Source organism: Lissotriton vulgaris, chromosome 8 (assembly GCF_964263255.1).
Source record: "Lissotriton vulgaris chromosome 8, aLisVul1.2, whole genome shotgun sequence".
Classification (NCBI taxonomy): domain Eukaryota; kingdom Metazoa; phylum Chordata; class Amphibia; order Caudata; family Salamandridae; genus Lissotriton; species Lissotriton vulgaris.
The window spans coordinates 1391753023-1391774305 of record NC_141696.1 but is presented as its reverse complement, the minus strand read 5'-3'; the positions used below and the strand labels follow the sequence as shown (position 1 = coordinate 1391774305).

General features: G+C 43.9%; 1 protein-coding gene across 2 annotated transcripts in view; it reads left to right on the top strand.

The window, feature by feature from the left end:
- HLCS (holocarboxylase synthetase) overlaps positions 1-21283 on the top strand; it is a 933637-nt gene that overhangs the window by 358622 nt on the left and 553732 nt on the right. For both annotated transcript variants that reach the window (XM_086935401.1, XM_086935400.1), the window contains exon 6: positions 18756-19027. In XM_086935401.1, coding sequence (XP_086791527.1) covers positions 18756-19027 — 272 coding nt within the window. The remainder of the gene's footprint in view (positions 1-18755; positions 19028-21283) is intronic.

Below are 21283 nucleotides of genomic sequence, written 5' to 3'. Positions count from 1 at the left end.
CACTACAATAAAGCGGTCAGGCAACATGTGCAAGATTTTTTGGCTCCTATGTGGTAGCCGTTTTTCTTCAAAAATTAAAAAGTTATTTTATATATTTTCTTCATTTGATGAACCCGTGACCTACCTCAGGCTTTCAGCAGCTCCTATTCTAATGGCATCTCAGACCCTAAGGGCTGAGCATAAAGCTCAACTCTGTGGTTTTCTGTGTGGGCCATTGAATGCACAGACAGCATCCGTCCCATAAGATTTTTCTTAGGTGAGGATTCTGAGAGGATTAGTTTGGAAGACACGTTTCAAGAACAGTTGACCAAAGCCAACTACCTGACCTTCGACATAATAGTGGAGCATCTTCGTAGTCTTACACCTCAACACCAGTATTCGCTGTGCCACCCATGCCCAGTTGCTTGGTTACCCTAATGTCATGACTGCAGCATGGCTAATCTCATTATTTACATTGAGGCAAGTACTGTACATAAAGATGGCTAAAACTCAGACTAATGCCAGTAATACCTTTGGTTTATGGATCCGCCTTTCGTTTCATGGGAAACGAGCATTCACAGGGGAGGTGCAGAGCCAGTGGCCTTACTCGTCATGCCGAACTGAAGTTGAGAAGCGCAGAGGCCCTCTAGGACCAGGCCGGCTGGTGGTGTTGTTAAACCGTGGCGTTGACTGGGTGGTGACAGAGCTTCGCGCGCCCTAATGTAATGTGGGATGGACGCCAAGGACTGTAACATGCCTACCTGGCGTTACCATGGAGCACGGAGTGTCAACGCCGTCACACTCACTGGTCATAGTCTCCCTGCACGGATCAGGTGCTGGGGCACGTAGAGTTGTGTCATCACTTACGACTTCCATTACGTCACCACGTCATACTACGGGGTCGCAGACGGCAGTTTTTACTGCGTGCCTGATTCACTGTGAAGTAATCGGAGCAGCCGATTAGCATGACAGTTCACGTTAACCCTATGGACGGCACACTTATTTGGTGTCTAAAATTAATTTATGGTTTTATTGGTGGTAGTGGTTAAACTTATGACGTTTTGTTCATCAGTTTTTCTTCTGTTTTACATGAACAATAATGCGCAGATAAAGAATTAATTCACGAGAATTATTTCGGGTTTTAAACCTTGCGACATATGGTTAAGTGTCTCACAATGCATTAATTCAAACAAGTATCGTTCTCGGTTGATGATATTTGCTTTGACTATTATTTGCATATCTGCTTGTTTTGCGGCAATGCTGCTGTCTCCTCATTTTGTTTCCAAGAAGTAATACAACTTCTTAATTTTGGTTTAAAAAAGGACCTCGATTTACTAAGCCTTCGTCATAAATGTGGTTTAATAGGTTTATTCTTATAGTTTATGTAAATGTCCGACTTCTATGGAATTCTCAATTGATACCCGGAAATTCACGACATGATTAGGTTTCCTAGAATACTCAATGGCTTGAAATGTATGCCGTGTGTCCATATGAAAAATGTTCTCTTCAGTTATTTGAGTATTTTATTCTTATGGTTTCAATGGATAAGGAATTTACATGGATAGTTGGAACCAATTGGCTAGTATGGGGTGTGGACTGTGCAAAGATGTTTTTTAAAAATTGCACGAAGGGGAAATGTTTGTTGCTCCTTTGAAATTAGGATCCGTACCATGGATTTATCTCTTATGTAATGTTATTCATCCTAAAATGTGTAGCCGATCCTTCCTATAAATAATTTCCAGTTGATATATCCCATCTAAGTATCTTGATGAATATGTGTATGATACTTTAGTGTACCCCTATAGAATTGGATTTGACCGATGCATTCTTCACAAATGGAGATGGAGCAGAGAAACTCAGGAAATATGTGCTCATGAACCTTGATAGAGCAGGTTAGAACTGCAACGCAAATCTTAATTTGTTTATTACATCGAATGTGGACTATATGAAGTTTATTACATGGAATGTATGTAATAAATTGAAATTATCTTTACTGATAAAGATAAAAGAGAACATTTTGTGGAAATGGCAAACTGTGAAATGCTTACTATTTAGATGCATTTTCATTTTAATTGTCTAAAGGTGTTGCTTTATATTTTTTGAGCTTGAAGATTATTTGCCTCTCTACGTGAAGCAATGAGATGGTGCCAAGAGTTACTTTGATGTGAGAAGGTTAAACATCCACATATTTTTTAACACAGAGTTGTTACTTATGTGCTCTTTTCTGGCTTGTTCTATAGGAGTACCCTTCCTGTAAGACTAGAACTCAAATTCAGATTTCCTTTCGGTTACATTTTAGGAGTAAACTTTTGTCCCTCTGGCAGGGTATCTGGAAATCAGCAGTTCTAGGGAAGACTATGGAGGATGTGCAGTCACAGCCTTAAGATGAGCTGTGTCACAGCTCCCACCTTTCCTTTTCATTGGACTCTCTTCTGACTTTTGGCTGGGTTTGCGCTATTGAAACAACGTATACATACCTACTTACGTGCAAGGGTGCACCTTAACGAAAAACCTTAAGATTAATGTCTTGATCTACCACGCTTATCTTCGTATGACGAAATGCAATGGCTTGATGCTTTGAGTTCTCTAGGTGGTGATTGACAACATTGTTTGGGCTGGGCTGCAATAACACTCTTCTCCTGATGGGCTCCATCCAATATACTCAATAAATATTTCCTGGATAATCGCACTGTGGGCCTGATTCACAAAGGGCCTCTGCACTCACATGAAGGCCCGACAGTCGTGGGGGGACTCTCCGCACTCGGGCAGAATTTCCGCAATGAGAATGCTCTTTCCAGAGATTCCACCAAAATGCAAAGACTCCCTCACAACTGCAGGGCCTTCGCCAGGAGTGCTGAGGCCCTGTGTAAACCAAGCCGTCTCTCTGTATGTTTCTGTAACTGAGCACTTCATGACAGGCACCATTGGCTCAACTTAGTAGCTTAGTCTGAAGAAAAATATCGGCACCCACAATCTGGAACAACATGACTGCATCCATCAGACCCACCCGCAAATGTTCTTTGTTTTAGAAAAGGACAGAAGATTACTTAACAATCCAGCAATGCTCAATTTCACTCAGAACCCAGCTACTTCTCCAGTTTTCATTGACTGGATCTATACTTTTGATACAGTACAGCACTCTTCTGCTTTTCTGGTTTGTGCTGTACACATATACCACATACGTGCATACAAAAACGCTAACCTATATAAATGTTTGCAGTAGGATGGGTCGTGAAATATCAAAGCATTCAGTGATGTAGTTATGACGGAAAAAACGCTAAGGCCCAAATCATAGTGTAAAAATATTATTTTGATTGTATTAAGAAATTTCTACTAGAATAAAGAAAAAAGATAGACTCTATATTTATCCTGTACCTCAAGGTTAAACCCCAGTCCTCCGATTGGTCGGTAAAGGATACCCATCAGTCACCACACGGAACTGCCCTTCATCATTTGGGATTCCTTCTTGACCAAAAGATGGAACCCCTGCCCTTCACAGATGGGGACAAGATGGTAAAAACCCTTACCTGCTCAGACAGGCCTCAGTATGGTCGCGTTATTCTGTGTTAGAGTTCATAGATGAAACAAAGTGACTGATGTCGCAGTGCAAAAAATAAAAGTGTAAGAAAATGGTGTGCTAAAATAGGATGAGGGAGTACTGAAGAGTTTTATTCTGGTGCTACTCACTCCTCCAATGTTAAAAAAGGTCAATGACAGTTTGCTAAGATAACTGCCTAGGTGTAATGAGAGGTCAACATGTTTCAGCAAATCTCCTGGACAAATGTGTCCTTGCTTCTTCAGGACCTATATGACTATTGCTACTGCATTGACCTTTTTTTAACATTGGAGGAGTGAGTAGCACCAGAATAAAACTCTTCAGTACTCCCTCATCCAATTTTAGCACACCATTTTCTTACACTTTTATTTTTTTGCACTGCGACATCAGTCACTTTGTTTCATCTATGAACTCTAACACAGAGTAACGCGACCATACTGAGGCCAGTCTGAGCAGGTGAGGGCTTTTACCATCTTGTCCCCATCTGTGAAGGGCAGGGGTTCCATCTTTTGGTCAAGAAGGAATCCAAAATGATGAAGGGCGGTTCCGTGTGGTGACTGATGGGTATCCTTTACCGAGCAATCCGGAGGTCTGGGGTTTAACCTTGAGGTACAGGATAAATATAGAGTCTGTGTTTGGTGCCTTTATCACTTTAAGCGTATATTTTCTTCTGTAGACCCTTTGATACTTGTGTGTAGGAAAGTGTTATTTGGGAACGTGTCAAAGCCTGGTCTTTAAACTCCCTTGGGCCCCAACTCGATCGTTTTGTTTTTATTAAAGAAAAAAGATGTAATTTCAAAATGTGGTAAAGACACAAAACCATTCTCTTAAGGGGCAGGTAAGAGGGCTTTCTATGAAATTTGATAGGAAATGACAAAAATCTTTAAAAATTGCAAAGTGCCTTTGTAGAACTCCCTAGTGCACAGGCATCAAGTGAGGCTGATACACAAGTGCTCTCGGCCAATGAAAGTTATGGAGTAAGCCAGTTAAGGGTATTCTCTTTGAACTTCATATAGTCAAGTCAAATAACTTTATTCGGTTATTTGTAGTAACAACCATAAAAGCATATTTCATTAGACATACATTAACACATATAGTCAAAAAGATATATATATGTTCGAGGCATATGGGCTGCAGATGGTACATTATGAATAGATCGCCATCTGGTGTTGGGCTCGGATGATTGCACTTTGTTTTTCTCTTGGAGAGTCTTTTGTCTCTTGGTGACTCCTCCCTTAGTTGGTAGTGCGCATGGGCATCGGCTCCATCCTTAGATTGTTTTTTTCCGCCATCGGGTTCGGATGAAGATCGAGACGCTCCAGATCAACTTCAGAAGAAAGTGATTTTCGGCGCGTATTCCCTTTCCAATTCGACGGTATTGTTATTCGAACGCGTTCATTTCCATTCCGACGCGTTACAAATTCAAAATAGAAGAGAAAAACTTGGATCTACGTCGAAGAACAGGAGGCCTTTCTCGACGCAGTCAAGCCCGGAGTCCATGGAAAGGACTCCATTCAAAAAATGTCCAACGTGTGGTGCTAAGTTCCCACACAAGGACCTACACGAGGTGTGCAACCTCTGTCTATCGCCTGAACATGAATCCAGGGACTGCGAAGCCTGCGCAGCATTCTCCTCCAAGCTAACGATTAGAAATCGTCGAGCTCGAAGACACGAGGTTTCCAGAATGCAGGCGGAAGCGATCCCGGAGCTGTTCGGAGACGAACAAATCGAGGAAGAAGAGGACCAGTCGGGGTCGGAAGGGGACCAGTCGGAGGTTGAAGAACTCATCGAGCAACAAACCGTGAGTGACGACGTCCCCTTACCGAAAAACCGACCCCGTGCGGTAACGACCCCGCCCTCGGGCCCGGTCAAACCGCTGAAAAAAGTTTCCGACGCCCCGCCCTCGGGCCCGGCAACGAAACCGAAACTGAAACCGAAACACTCGGACTCCCACCATGTCGGATCCGAGAAAAGGGCGACATCGACTTTGGCACCGAGGCTACATACAAAGGAGAGCTCGGTATCGAAACATTCCATGTCGAAACATAAATATGACTTATCGCCCAAGAGACACTCGATACCAAGAAAGTCGGAATCGAGCAGACATTCGGTGTCGAAAACAACAAGATCTGACGATCGAAAACAAAAGCACCTCTCGGAACCAGGACCCTCGGTACCGATTCAGGAGCAACAGACAGATCCCAAACAAAAGATCTTGTTTATTGATCCACAAACTGGGAAAGTGGTCACGAAGAAGAGAAAGAGTGAACAGTCAGAAGATAAACCTCTTCCTTCAAAAAAGAGAACAATGGGGACGAATATAACTCCTCCTGCTTCTCCTCGTCCTAGAGTAACACCCTCTTCTCCTATTCCTCACAATAGGCCAAATATTCCTACACCTTCCACACCAAGACCAGCTACACCTCAGTCAGATGTAGACAGTGATCTAGGGGAGGGAGAACCTCAAGGGGATGACGAAACTATCCCAGATGAGGAGGATCCATGGGAAAATTATGATGTAGGGTCAGATGAGGACAACGACCCAGAGCTATATCCCTCAAAGCCTTCACCACCTGATGATAACACAGGTTTTGTGCAGCTCATTAATAGGGCAGCAAAATATCACAAACTAGATATGCATACAGAACCTCAAATAGAGAATTTCTTGTTAGAGACTCTACCTAATGCACAGAGAACATCAGGTACTCTTCCTATGTTGAAGGGTCTTCTTACTCACACAGAGGAAATATTCGAAAACCCAGTGAGAGCCAGGGTGTTAAACCCAAGAATCGATAAAAAATACAAAGCGGCTCCAAAGGACCCAATATTTATTAGAGGGCATGTACCTCTAGACTCGCTGGTGGTCTCAAACGCTCGTAAAAGAGCAAACTCATTATCTACAGGAGAGGCTCCTCCACCAGATAAAGAGTCGAAGTTAATAGATGCATCAGGCAAAAGAGTAGCATCACAGGCAGCGAATAGCTGGCGTATAGCCAATACACAAGCACTACTCGCACGTTACGACAGGGCACATTACGATGAGTTAGAGAAACTTCTCACGCATCTCCCAAAAGAACATCAGAAGAAGGCAGACCAATTAATACAGGAAGGTAAAATAATAACCAATACTTCCATTAAATGTGCATTAGACGCAGCGGACACTGCAGCAAGGTCGATTAACACTAGTGTCATGCTAAGAAGGCACGCATGGCTTAGAATCTCAGGATTCAAACAAGAAGTACAAACAGCCCTACTGAACAAACCATTTGATCAGAAGACATTGTTTGGTTCAAGCACAGACGAGACATTAGAAAAAATGAAGAAAGATACGGAAACGGCTAAGTCAATGGGAGCATTGCAACAGCCAACACACAGAGGTTCCTTTCGTAGATCCACCTATAGAGGGGGCTCAAAGAACACAGGAACGAATCAGCAATCCACATCTTTCACACCAACATCACCCAGAGGTAATTCAAGAGGCAGTTACAGAGGTAACAACAATAAGGGAAGAGGCCGCGGAAATAATAACAACCGCAACGCCTCAACACCAAAACAGTGACTTCATAGAACTCCCCCCAGACCACATAACACCGGTCGGGGGAGGTCTATCACAGTTCCTACCTGTCTGGGAAAACATCACGTCAGACAAGTGGGTGAGACAAATTATCCAACATGGTTATTGCCTAGAACTCACAGCTACCCCACCAAACATCCCCCCAAACAGCGTCCAATGAGTCAAGATCATCTGACATTGTTAAGAGAAGAAGTGCTAGCACTTCTACAAAAGCATGCAATAGAGAAGGTCCCAAAAGATCAACAGGGCACAGGAGTATACTCTCTATACTTCCTGATCCCCAAAAAGGACGGGTCCCTAAGACCAATATTAGACCTCAGACCTCTCAATGCTTACATAAATTCGGAGCACTTCCACATGGTCACGCTCCAACAAGTACTCCCTTTACTGAAGAAAGGGGACTTTCTTTCTACACTGGATCTAAAAGACGCTTACTTCCATATCCCAATTCACAAAGCCCACAGAAAATACCTAAGGTTTGTGTTAGAAGGACAACACTATCAGTTCAAAGTCCTTCCGTTCGGTGTCACAACAGCACCGAGAGTTTTCACAAAATGCCTAGCTGTGGTGGCAGCACACCTAAGAAGACAACAAATACATGTCTTCCCATACTTGGACGATTGGCTAATAAAGGCCAAGTCAAAGGAAGAATGTCTTCACAACACACAGAAGACAATTCAATTGCTGCACCACCTAGGGTTCACGGTGAACTACAAAATATCACACCTGCAACCAAACCAGATTCAGCAATACCTGGGGGCTACAGTAGACACAGAAAAGGCAATAGCATACCCCAACCCAATCAGAGTACAGACAATGGTCGGGTTAATACAAAGATTTCAACCACAACACTCACTACCAGCACGAGTGTTTATGCAACTATTAGGCATGATGTCCTCCTGCATACTGCTAATACCACATGCCAGACTACAAATGCGCCCACTACAAGAGTGTCTAGCGACACAGTGGAATCAGGCTCAAGGTCAGATTACAGATCTGGTGTTGGTAAACGACCGGACGTATCGCTCTCTGAAGTGGTGGAACACAGAAAACATTTCCAAGGGACGGTCGTTCCTAGAGCCAATTCCACAAGTGATAATAACAGCGGACGCATCGCTCTCCGGATGGGGGGCGCATATGGACAGATACACAGTACAGGGGAAGTGGAGTGTGCAGCAAAAGAAACTGCACATCAACTACCTAGAACTATTAGCAATATTTCTAGCACTAAAAGCTTTCCAAATGCAAATAACAGGCAAAGCAGTCCTGATCAGAACAGACAACATGACTGCAATGTATTATATTCAAAAACAGGGGGGGACACACTCTCTCCAACTGTCCAGACTAGCACAGGACATATGGAGATGGGCCATTCCTCAAAAGATCTACCTGTTAGCGGAACACCTACCAGGAGTTCAAAATCAAATAGCAGACATCCTAAGCAGACAGTCAGAACAAGTACACGAATGGGAGCTGCACGACCAAATACTACAGCCATTCTTCCAAAAATGGGGGCAACCAGAGATAGATCTGTTTGCCAATCATCAGAACGCAAAATGCCAAAACTTCGCATCCAGGTACCCACACCAAAGGTCCCAGGGCAATGCACTGTGGATAAATTGGTCCAACAGATTTGCTTACGCGTTCCCTCCTCTACCACTAATTCCATTACTGGTTCGGAAACTGCAGCAACATTCAATGACAATGATACTAGTGGCACCCACGTGGGCAAGACAGCCGTGGTTCACCACGCTGCTACAACTCTCACAAGTACCACATCAAAAGCTAAGGTTATTACCCATGCATCTTACACAGAACCATGGAGAAATAATGCACCCAGATCCCAAACAACTGAACCTAGCGATCTGGCTCCTGAGGTCATAGAGTTTGGGTATTTAGATTTACCACCAGAATGCATGGAAATCATTAAACAAGCAAGACGTCCTACCACCAGAGCATGCTATGCAGCAAAATGGAAGAGGTTTGCTATACACTGTAACAGTAAGCACATCAACCCTCTGGACGCATCCACTAAACAAATCATTTGCTATTTATTACACTTACAGCAATGTAACCTAGCATATACCTCTATCAGAGTTCATCTCGCAGCCATAGCGGCGTACCTACAAAACAGGCAACATCTGTCACTGTTTAAAGTACCAGCAATTAAAGCTTTCATGGAAGGACTCAAAAGAGTCATTCCACCAAGAAGACCACCTTCCCCAGTCTGGAATCTCAACATAGTGCTTACCAGACTAATGGGGCCACCATTTGAACCTATGCATAGGTGTGAAATACAATTCCTCACATGGAAGGTAGCCTTCCTCATAGCTATCACGTCACTTAGAAGAGTAAGTGAACTGCAGGCTTTTACGATTCAAGAACCATTTATGCAGCTACACCAAAATAAAGTGGTTCTTAGAACAAACCCAAAATTCTTACCGAAGGTTATTTCAGCATTCCACATCAATCAGTCAGTGGAATTACAGTAGCTGAAAGAGCCCTACATACACTGGATGTTAGAAGGGCCATATTGTACTATATAGAAAGAACACAAACTTTCAGAAAGACAAAACAGCTATTTGTTGCGTTTTCTCCCACACATCAAGGCAATCCCATCTCCAAAGCGGGCATTGCCAGATGGATTGTAAAATGCATTCAAATATGCTACTTAAAGGCAAAGAGAACATTAACTGTTCCTCCTAGAGCTCACTCTACACGTAAACTAGGAGCATCTATGGCATTTCTGGGAAACATTCCACTAGATGACATATGCAAAGCGGCTACCTGGGTTACACCGCACACCTTCACAAAACACTATTGTGTAGATGTGCACACAACACAACAAGCTAGAGTGGGACAAGCAGTATTAAAAACATTGTTTCAGACAGTTGCAACAGACACGGGCGACCACCGCTAGGGAGAGAACTGCTGTATAGTCTATTCATAATGTACCATCTGCAGCCCATATGCCTCGAACGGAATATGCTACTTACCAGTATGCATCTGTTCTTGGCATAGAGGGCTGCAGAGTGGTACATGCCCTCCCAGCCTCCCCGGAAACCTGTGTCTGTTCCAACATTATCTTATTTAGATACACTTACATGGGCACTCTTATCTGTATTCTACTATACTACTCCATCTAACCCTACTATGGCAAAACAATCTAAGGATGGAGCCGATGCCCATGCGCACTACCAACTAAGGGAGGAGTCACCAAGAGACAAAAGACTCTCCAAGAGAAAAACAAAGTGCAATCATCCGAGCCCAACACCAGATGGCGATCTATTCATAATGTACCACTCTGCAGCCCTCTATGCCAAGAACAGATGCATACTGGTAAGTAGCATATTCCATATTTTTTTTAAAGCAACATAGAACAAGAAAGTCACAAGCAGAATGTACTATAAAAATATAAATAATTATTATTAGCTAAAAATATATCTATCAGTAGCACCGTTACCCCTCCATGCTTTTCCTAAATTTAAGTGCTAGTTTTAAAAAGCTGCATACAAATAAAGTGCAATCACAACTTAACAGCTGAAGGTAATAAAGTGCGGGTCTAATTTGTGCAAAGTTCAATTTTTTGAGGCAAGGTTTTAAGTATAGCCTCTGTGGTACAGTGTAGTAGGGGCAGATAAACAGAAAGTGTGCCTGGTCTTGCGGAGACTTTTCGTCGCAGCCGCAAGCCGGCAACACTTGACCACGGTGGGTCCCCTTAGGTACGGCCAATAATAGGTGGAATGAGTCCAGGCGAAACCTCGTCAGCAGGAAACGGTCGTAACCTGACATGGGCCATGACAGGTACGGTTCCATGAGCAAAGAGGTTTTTAGTAGTACATGTTTCCGTACACTGCCTTTCTTTAGTTCGCCATCCTCCCGAGCTAAATACCTGGATGTGATAAAGATCTTCTTCACATTGATAACATCCAATTTCGTAATGGATTCTGGGGTTAAAAAGAGTTCGGGGCGCCCTAGTTCAGTAAAACAGTTACTTAAGTACTTAATCCAGGGAACTTTAAGCCTATTTTCCCATGTTAATGCTTCCCTCAAGATTTGTTGGGTAAGGGGTAAATCACTGTTTAACCAGCAGTTTAGCCAGCAAAGTAAAGGGTTTACGGCTATCTTGTCACATAGGTAAGGCATACCCAACTCTTCATATACAGAAAAGTTTGCTGTTCCCCTTGGAACCCTCAATACCTGTTTTAGAAAGTTGTTTTCTACTACCTCCAGGCCTCCTAGTGAGGCGTACACCCATAGCTCGCTACAATAACATGCAATGGCAACGCTCTTGGCCTGGTAAAGTTGGAGCAGTGCAGCCACTGGGCTATTGCCCATTTTTCTTGCAAAGTCAAGTATTGCTGCATTTGCCCGGGTTACCTCCCCCTTTTTGTTCTGTATCGCGGGTCCCCAGTTCAGTTGGTGATCGAACAGGACACCAAGATAAGAAAATGTTTTTGTTACTGGGATTTTTTCCCTGTTAACATTGAGGGAGTTTGGCTTTTTATTACCTAGGCCTACCTTCATTACTTAGGATTTGGAGTTATTAATGCTCGGGTCTCGAGACTTCATAAAAGCAAGGAAGGAATTTAACAATGTTTGAAGACCAATTGCAGTCCTGGATAGCAGGACTGCGTCGTCCGCATAGAGCAGAACCGGCAGACCTTTCCGTCCGACATAGGGATAATCTGCTCCCGTATTTAGAAGATGCTCTTCCAGGTCATTTATATATAGATTGAAGAGAAACGGGGCTAGAATGCACCCTTGCCGGACACCCCGATGCACTCCATAGTCTCTTGTTACTTTTAGATCTTGTGTGTACCGGACATTTGCTCTCGTGTCGGAATGCATATCTGCTAACAGGTTAATTAGGTTCTGCTCTACACCCATTTTGGCCATGGCGTCCCAGAGCCTACCACGATTTACACAGTCGAAAGCCGACGATAGGTCCATGAACGCCATGTGAATTGTACCTTGCCGGGCCATGGTGTATTTCCCTATGATCAAATACAGGTTCAAACACTGGGTGACCGTAGAGTGACCGGGCCTGAAGCCATATTGGATTGGGGATATTACTTTGTTTTCATCTGCCCATGCTACTAACCTGTTTAAGATTACTTCCCCCACTACTTTGACCACAGAATTAATTAAAGATATTGGTCTGTAGCAGAGGGGGCTATTGCGGTCTCCTTTCTTAAACACGGGTACTATGGCGGAGACCCCCACGACTTTGGGCAGCCAGAGACCGCTGCTGCATTAAGTACAGCGGTAAGGACAGGAGCCCATAGCGATGTGCAAGATTTAAAAAGGTCCGGAGGGAGGCCATCTGGTCCTGGGGCCTTGTTACTTGTTAGCCCTTGGATTCCTTTTTCAACCTCATTAATTGAAAAGAGCAGAGAGTTCTCCTTAGGAGCGACAAGACTATATTCTGCTTGAGACTCATTACTTTTAAAAATCGAACTAAAATGGTTGACCCACTCCTCCTCTGGGATGTTTGTGCCAAGGACAGAATTACTTGGTTGGTCAAACAGGGGTTTATTTATAATTTCGCAGAACTTGGCGCTGTTTCCCAAGGTTTTAGGATCTAAAAGGGTCTCCCAAACACTTGTCTTTACCTCTTTCTTTCGTATAGCAAGGGACTTGTTATACCTGGTGCGCATGGCCTTAATACGAACCGGGTCTCTGGGTTTTGTTTTCAGGGCCATCTTAAGATCTCGGCTGGCCTTAGAGCAGGAATTGTCAAACCATTTCGGGTTACTGCCGGCATTCCCTTTAACTGGCATCATTAGCAATGACCCTACTGTTAATACAACGCCCTCAAATGCAGCCAAGGTTTGTTGTGATGATGATGCAGGTGACACACAGAGAAAAAGTTCGGAACTGCACAGGTTATTAATTGAGGTGTACAAATTTTCACAGTTCACCATTGTCCATTTTAGGCGACGCTTTCCATTTATACACTTTAGAGTCCCACGAGCTTCACGTGACTTACGCTGTTCGAAGATTCCCCCACCCAATTTGATGCAGATAGGGTTGTGGTCACTATGAATGTTCATTTGGATGGAGAAGTCTAAGACGAAATTGGCAAGATCAGCGGATAATAAGATATGATCTATGTATGACCCATTTGTGTGGCCTTTATCCGTGGGGACGGGGTGAAGGGTGTGCTCCGCCACCACAGTCATGGCTGTAATTAAATTATTTTCGTTCATCAGAGAGTTTAGTTGTGTTCCACGCCGAGAATGATCGAAGTGAAAGCCTTTCAGGCTATTACATCCCAATTGTCCGATAACAGTCACTCCTGGGTTCCCCCAAGGATGGGTATTGAAATCACCTGCGATCAGTATTTGGCGCTGCAGATTTCCCGCATTGTCTCTCAAGAAGTCACACAAGGGCAATAAGTCGCACTCTCCGTTCTGATTTACTGCGTTATAAAAGTTGATCAGAGTGTTTTTGCCCCTCTTTAGCTCTAGAACTTGGATATTTCTGTTGCCAGAATGACGCTTGACTGTTTGACAAGTTAGTGCCAAGTTAACGTAGGTTGCCAGGCCCCCCTTTGCTCTACCACTACTCGATGGTTCGGCTGGTGTAAAGAAACTTTGATACCCCTCAATGTAAACATTTTTTTCTACCAGCCATGTTTCTTGGAGCAATATCACAGCGTGTTGCTTGACAAAAGACAGCCAGGTGGGGTGGTCGCAAGCTTTATCAGCCAGCCCTGCAGTATTCCAAGAGACTAAGCTTGCACTACAGGGTATTAATGAGCACTGTATTTCGGTGTCTATGTCTGTGTTTACCTTATCGGCTAGGTTTACGTAAGGTGGCTCTGTACTTGTGACTTCCTGCTCTTCCATGATGTTATAAGTTTGATCTATATGAGTGGGAACAGGACTATAGTCATTTAATAAGTCAGTGGTTGGGTTTAGCCGGACTAGTGATGGTACGGCCTCTAGTGGGTATCCCTTTTCTTGATCTATGAGGTTGTTTAGTTTAGGTTTTTTAGCAGGAATGGATTCATGCAACGCAATTATGTTAACCTCATTACCTAGGCCTATATCATGATGTATATAGTCGGTATAATCAGGCAAAATTGATGTTACAGGTAGTCAATCAACCCCCTCCAAGCCTCCCTGTCCATAGAGGGCATCAAACCTATTTGAAATAGGGACACTGTACTGATTATTAAGATGAGTTGAGTAAGGATACTCATATTGATATAATTGATGTGGGCCTTCCCGCCTCTCTGGTTGCGTAGCAAAGGGATTTATAGTTCTATAGTCCCTGGGTATGGCCCGATTTGGATGTAATGAGTCATTTGGGGTATAACGCCCATAGTTCCCTGTAATGTCCCAGGTTGGATGTTCGTTAACATATGCGTTAAATGTCCCCTGTTCCAGCGAGAAATGTTGATGTGTGTTATTTAGCCCCCGATTATTTGGAGGATAGAAATAGTTGAGACCCATAGTGCGAATCAGACTATTTGTGGGACCATCCCTCCGACTGCTAATATATCTTGCCACACGGGTGTCTCTAAAACTTCCGATAATACACTCATCCTCTGTGGACTTAAATCTGTGTCCCACCCAGTCTACCCTTCTGACATAGGATATATGGCCATTGAAGTGTGAGGGAATCGGTCTGTGAGTGGTTAGCCAGTGGCTCACTTTATTTTTTAATTCCCCGTACGTTTCCGTTTTTCCCTCACCAAGTTTCGGGACGCCTATCATTACTATGGTGTAGGGGTGAGATTCCGGGGGGGGGAGTTGATATGGATGGGCTTTTTAACTGTTATCCGGTTTGTAAATTTCTCAGAGCAGTCATTTTTGGCCCTGTTTTGAGGTACTATGGGCGTTAAAGGCCCGGGCTGATCGTTATGTTCGTCGATACTAAAACCCTCTGCAGCCCATTCACTCTCGTCATTGTCGGCTGTAGGAGCCTCAGATGCCGTATTGGGATTTGTACCCTCTGTCAGTGAGGCATTTTCATATACATTTTGGGGCTAAAAATAATCCAGCCTCAAAGAGCTGAAGGCTATATCTGATGAGCTTCTGGATGAGAGGTCTTTGTGTACATAAGAACCTGAAGAACTCTAAAAGGGGTTGTCCCCTGTGAGGACTTTGGATGCTGCTTGATCCTTCCTTTGGTAATTACTTCTTTTTTTGGGTTTCCTACAGCTAATGTTTGTTCAGTTGGGCAAAGGTATGTGTCCCTCACCCTCCAATCCATAACCCCCCACAAGTAGTTGTACCTGTTTCAAATGCCACCAGAACTCTATCTGTGCTTCCAAATTCTGGGGAATCCCTGTTGGTTATCTGTTTGATAAAAGTTCCCTTGACCCATCAAAACAGTTTGACTCATAACCTCCTCAAAATCAGTTGAAAGGATTCCATCACCTTTAACTTATCGACCACATATCTGCAGAAGACATGTATGCGGTTTGACAGTCAGAAAGCAAGATGTGTCTCCTTCAAGTTGCATCGGCGATCCAGACGCCCGCCAGTAGCAAATTCCTGAGGAGGTAATTTTTTTACTTTTTAAGGTGTCTGTTCAACACTTAAGCATTGGATTCCCTCAGATTCATCACCAGTCAAATGCCATTTTGTTCCCCGAATGAAGAAGAGTTATTTGGAACTTCACCTGTCGCATCTTGGTTCACTCAATCACTCATCTCCAATCAAAAGTCCCTAGAAAGTGACAGTCACATGGTCTTTACACATGACACAATGGACTCTATTTTGAATCTCTGCATAGCCACACATCAGAGGTCGATGTCACCTGATTGTGTACAAACAGATGAAGTCTCTCTTCAACTCTAACTGGTGAAGAAGGTATTTTCAGCTGCAATGCTCCCAGTGACTTTGGTAGCTCTTATGTAGGACCTTTTTATTCCTCTTCTCCTTTTGATAGGGTAGCTGTAGTAGCTTTGCGCTTGCCATTTGTCATTGTTTTGCCAGGTACTCTGGTATTTCTGAGTACTATGCGAATGCGTTGCTTTCTTTGATTAACCATGCCTAGGGTCTTTGCCCAGTAGTTGTTTTCTCACCTTTCAAACCAGAGGTTTCCTGAAGCGCACTCTCCTTGACGAGACACATTCAGAATGCCTGGGATGTCCAAGAAACTTGTGAGCAAATATCAGACTCTGATCTCCTCAGTAACATCAGATGTTTGCTAGGATTTGGGACTATGTGTCCAGCCTCTCACTATGTTTCCCTAGGCTTGCACCTCTATATGAGGCACTGTATTCTTTTGTGGCATCTGAGGTATCAGCATCATTCTCACCTTCATCCGAGAAGGAGTACTGGTCCTCATTCTTGGCAGTGGCCCTGAGGTCAGCAACTTCCTTCCTCTGGCCAGAGGGTCGTGTTGCAGAGAATGTTTGGTCTAAACAGGGCTCAGACCTTTTGCATAGAGAAGGTGAAAAGGCTCACCACCCCCTCAATCGAGTCCTTAAAAGCATATAAAATACCTTTGAGCTAGTGCTGGAGCAAGGAGCTTGTAAGTGTGTGGGTGCCTGTTATTATGGATTAAATTCTTTCAGCTTAATAGAATATGCTGTGGTGATGCCGCTCTGCACGGGAGTTTTGGGACAGCAGTTCTTGCTGGCAGATGTCCAAGAACAATGAGGTCTGCAAACATCTTAAGCACATGTACTTCTAGAGACCACATGCAGCCATCTATTAACGCCTGCACTGTCCCCTGCTATTGCCCGCAAGAGTGGCATCCGCTCACTGGTTCTGAAAAGCCCCTGTTGCTGCTTCCAGGGCCATAGGTGTAGCGAGGTTGTGTTAGCTTTCTGCCCCATGAGCTTCCCTCAAGACTCCTGCATGACTTAACAGCTCCCATTGCCTACTTGGGAAGCTCTGTGTGCCTTACTAGATCAGCTTTGAGGGAGAAGTCCCTCCCATGCAATGGCCATAGGGACGCCTGTGTATGCAGTAAACATATTCAAATGATCCTAATGAAATCCAGCACAAGAACTTAGGTAAGAATGTGAGCAAAAACATTTCAGCCATATTTTTATTGCAAAAAGATATTTATTTTTAGCTGTCCGCAGCAACAAAAGAGATTGCAGGTTATTCTTGAATGAAACTCTAGTACTTGTTGTTGGTCACTGTAGATACCACGGGCTTGAGATCTCACGTCTTCCTAGTTTTTCTCCCAGTGTTTCTGGGTTTTGATTTTATGTTAACTGCTGTCAGTTCAGTAAAGAAACGAGATACCATGATGTTCATCTCGGGTCTTGCCAGATCATTTAGATGTGTACTTAAATTTCAAGATACTGTGCACCTGTAACGGAATTCCATCCACAGGCTGAGGTGTTCAGGATTTTTCTAGCAGCTCCTGGGGACTGCTGGACTAGATCACTCCAGGTTGCCCATGTCTTTCAAAACAGCCCTCCTCAGTGGAGTTGTATCTGAAAAGGTACCCCTTGTGGATGTGCATGGTGCCGTTATGTTTGTTGCCTAATGCTAAGGAAGAGGTGCTTCTTTAGGGCTTTTTGAAGTTGATGAGTAATAGTTGGCAGCTTCTGGTAGAGAAAGATAGATAGTTTTGGAGTGTTAGGACTTTGAAAACTATCGGTCACCTCTCTATTTGTGTTATGATTGGATTGTGAAGTAGACTAGTTTGATAGCAAATAGGCATGTGGTGAAGGCAGTCTGGAGGCTACGCCATCTAGGCAATTGTTGGCATAAAGGAGGGACTTGAATTTGGTGTGGGATCTGATTAGGAGCCATTGAATACAGGGTTCTTTTTTGACCCATGATCAGGCAGGTGGCATCTTTCTGGATTGTTTGAAATGTTGTGAGATGGTACTGTGGTTTGCCCTCAGAGTTCTGTTAGTTTAGCCACTTTTGTTTTGCCTACAGTACCTGCTACCTAGGAGCAGAGCATGCAAGATTTTTACTCATTTACTGACAAATTTGGAAGAATGCTGGTTTGGAGACAATAGATGTGAGCCAGCATGCTGCAGTTTTCAAAAAGGTAGACCACCATAGCAGACAGGAGCTTTGAAGATGACGGGAGATGCTGGAAGTGGGCTGCATGTAGCATGGCCTAGGACAAGGACCTCTGTCTTGGCCCCATTTAGTTTTATTACATTTCTTCCTGCCTACTCATTTATGGCTGCTTGAAAGTGTATGAGTGGATGATGAGGCCAGTGCCCTGAGAATATTCAAGACAAGGAACATATAAATATTAAAAAGTCGGGGTGCGTAGAGACCTGCTCAGTTAAAAATTCCATTATTGGTGTGTTAACGTCACGGTGTTACCACAGGTGACACCGGCTGCGCACTAGCCACTCCTAAACTCACATCTGTGTCCCCCACTACCGCTGAAGTTCCAGAGGGCATTACCTTTGACAAGCCTTCGAAAGGGGCATTGCCATATAGGCAGAAGAGCTACCTTCTCTGCCCTGGATTACTTTGTGCAAATACCAGGATACATGTTCAGATGAAGCCAGCTAAGGACAGATAAAGCTACTAGAGAGAACATTTAAGAAGATGAGACATGCTTTGCTTTCTGCCGGGCAGAGACACATGCTTTAGATGAGAAGCAGTGGATCAAAATTGAATTTAGGAGGTGCGAGGGTAGAAGGAGTCTCACACGAATTGACGTAATTATTCTGTCTTTTTTTATTTCATACAGGAAGTACGAGCGTCTTTCCCCCCCTGGCTTTTGCAAAAAGCGTCCCCAGAAGGGATGATAAAATCCAGCAAATTGTCCCTGAAGGTTGTCTTGGAGTACCAGCCGGAGATGGAGGTAACCCCAGAATTCGCACCACTTATCACCCAGGTGAAGGACTTTTCCTCCGTTTACTTTAACCCGGATGTATATCGGCAAAATCTTCTCACCAAGAAGCTTGGGCAGGTAGTGCTGTTTGCTGAAGTCACTTCAACCACAATGAATCTGCTTGACGGGTAAGCCATTAACACTCAATTCCTCTCAAGCCAATTCCTTTCCTAATTGCCGCTTATTATGAATGTGAGATAGAAATACTGTTTGTTAATCATATGAACTGATAATTGAACCGACAGTTTTGGAAATGTTTCATTATTTCGTCCATTATGTGTTAAGTGACACACTCTTAACCCTCGGCTCCCGCTGCACTGCGTAGTGGAGTTAGTTACACCTCTTCTTTAAGGACAGACTGGAAGGTCCCATGTTTTTGAACGCCCGGAATTCAGTTTTATTTTGTGTATTTTGTAATTCTGCCTAATCATATTGTTGCTCAGGTAGCACGTGGGCCCTCCGAGGCAGCAGGACAGACCTTCAGGTCAGGGTGGGGTCTGTTTTGACCGCTGGTTTTCCCATGTAGTGAATAGGGATGCGGGTACACATACAATACCTTCCCTCATTAGCTGTGTAAGTGTCCAGGACGGTCCAGTGTTATTGTTTCAGGTAGCTCTTGTGTACAACTAAAGCTGTGTAATAATTCAACCTATATAAAACAAACACGAAGAAACATCTTGTTCTGTAATGGCTTCCGATGCCAACAAAGCAGCCCTGCAATGTCCTCCGCAGCCATGATGAATGTTCAGCAGCAGTAGCCCCTGCTCTGCTTTTGCAAATTAACGTGGTCTTTCCGAATTTGAATAAGCATTTTGAATGTTTAAGTTTGGTTCAAAATCGCCAACTACAGCTCTTGCAGGTACCGACACTGCATAGACATAGACTGAATAGACCAAGGGGACAGACAACCTGGCTGACGGACAGTTTTCTATGAATACTTCGTACACATGCTGTTCGTGATGGAATTAGAGTTCCTTTGTTCACTGGCATGGTGCTCTTATAATATATTATTTTCCGTAAAGTTTGGGAGTGACCCTGTTTCACAGTTCAGCCAAGGGAAAGTTAAGATTTGCTACTTGTATTAGATCAGAAGTACTTGATGGGTAACTTGAACGGCAACCACATTGTGGCATCTCTTGGTATACCGATTGAGCTTACAACCCACTCTCTCTTTGCCCTTGCAAGTTATTATTTTGTCACTAAAACTCCTAACTTTATAGGATCATAATGCCTGGTAACACAACATGCGTGTATGTTACAAGTGTGTGCCTCTGCCCTCACCCGTTAGTGTGAGAGGTTGGTGGGCACAGAGCTGGTCATCTTTTAAGAAGGAGCTGCACAATAGCCGGTATGTTAACTCTGTAAATGTTGGCATGATAAGGTACCTTCCAGACCACCCTGCTGTCCTTCATATTGAGAGCCAGGCTTGAATAAGGTTTGCTTCAGTGATTGCCTTGAAAGCTGATACTGGGTTACTATTGGTTTTGTATCTCGGAGTTCCGGTTAAGTTGAACTTGAGCTTCCAAGTCCCACATTCGAAGGACTGCATCTTCTGCAAAGGAAATGTCCAGTCTGTTTATGCACAAGGAGCGGGTGTGATCCAGGGCGCGAAGCCTTTGAACAGCTTCGCTTGACAATGACACTAATTGAGAGACTTGCAGCCGGGTTAAGATCCTGACCACAGGACCGGGACAGGACCGCCAGTAATAACACAGCGGATGCATTAATATGTACAATAACAACCCAGGCCATCTGGAGATCTAATGAATAATCAAAGCAGGCCAAATTAAACTGCATAAAATGTCCTTCGAATCATTAGGACAACACTGTCAAGTCCAATCTCCTCAGTTTAGCTCCAGAGTCAATTTTTCAAACTTTCTGACAGCTCTAATAGGTTCCACCTGCTTCTGACGCTTGACTCTTGACTGGCGCGTTACCAGCTCGGGTGGAAGTGGAGACAAAGGCCCTATTAGCTGCGGCTGTTTCTGTGCTGTGAGGTCACTCAGCCATTAAATTGGTTCCAGCCCCTTTCTGTCCTCCCATGGCTTTGCCTTCATCTGTGTAGGGGGTGGGAGCGGAGGGCTACAGGTTTAGTGGATGTGTGGGGTGGAATGAACTGGTTTGGCATGGTGCGGTTTTCAACAGTTGGCGGCAAGGACCAATCGCTTCCTTACCTCTTTGTTCATTAAGCACCATGAGCCAGATTTCTGGATGTGCTTTGCTTTCGGAATGGAATCGTTGTACAATGCTGCTGCCTTTGCAAATGCAACAATCTATTCACAATGCATTTGTGTGCCTTGTGGTTGGCATTGTGAATCGTTGTGTTCACGTTGCAAACCCTTGCAATAAGCAGAGAAAAAGGGGAGGCAAACTGCCATTCTTCT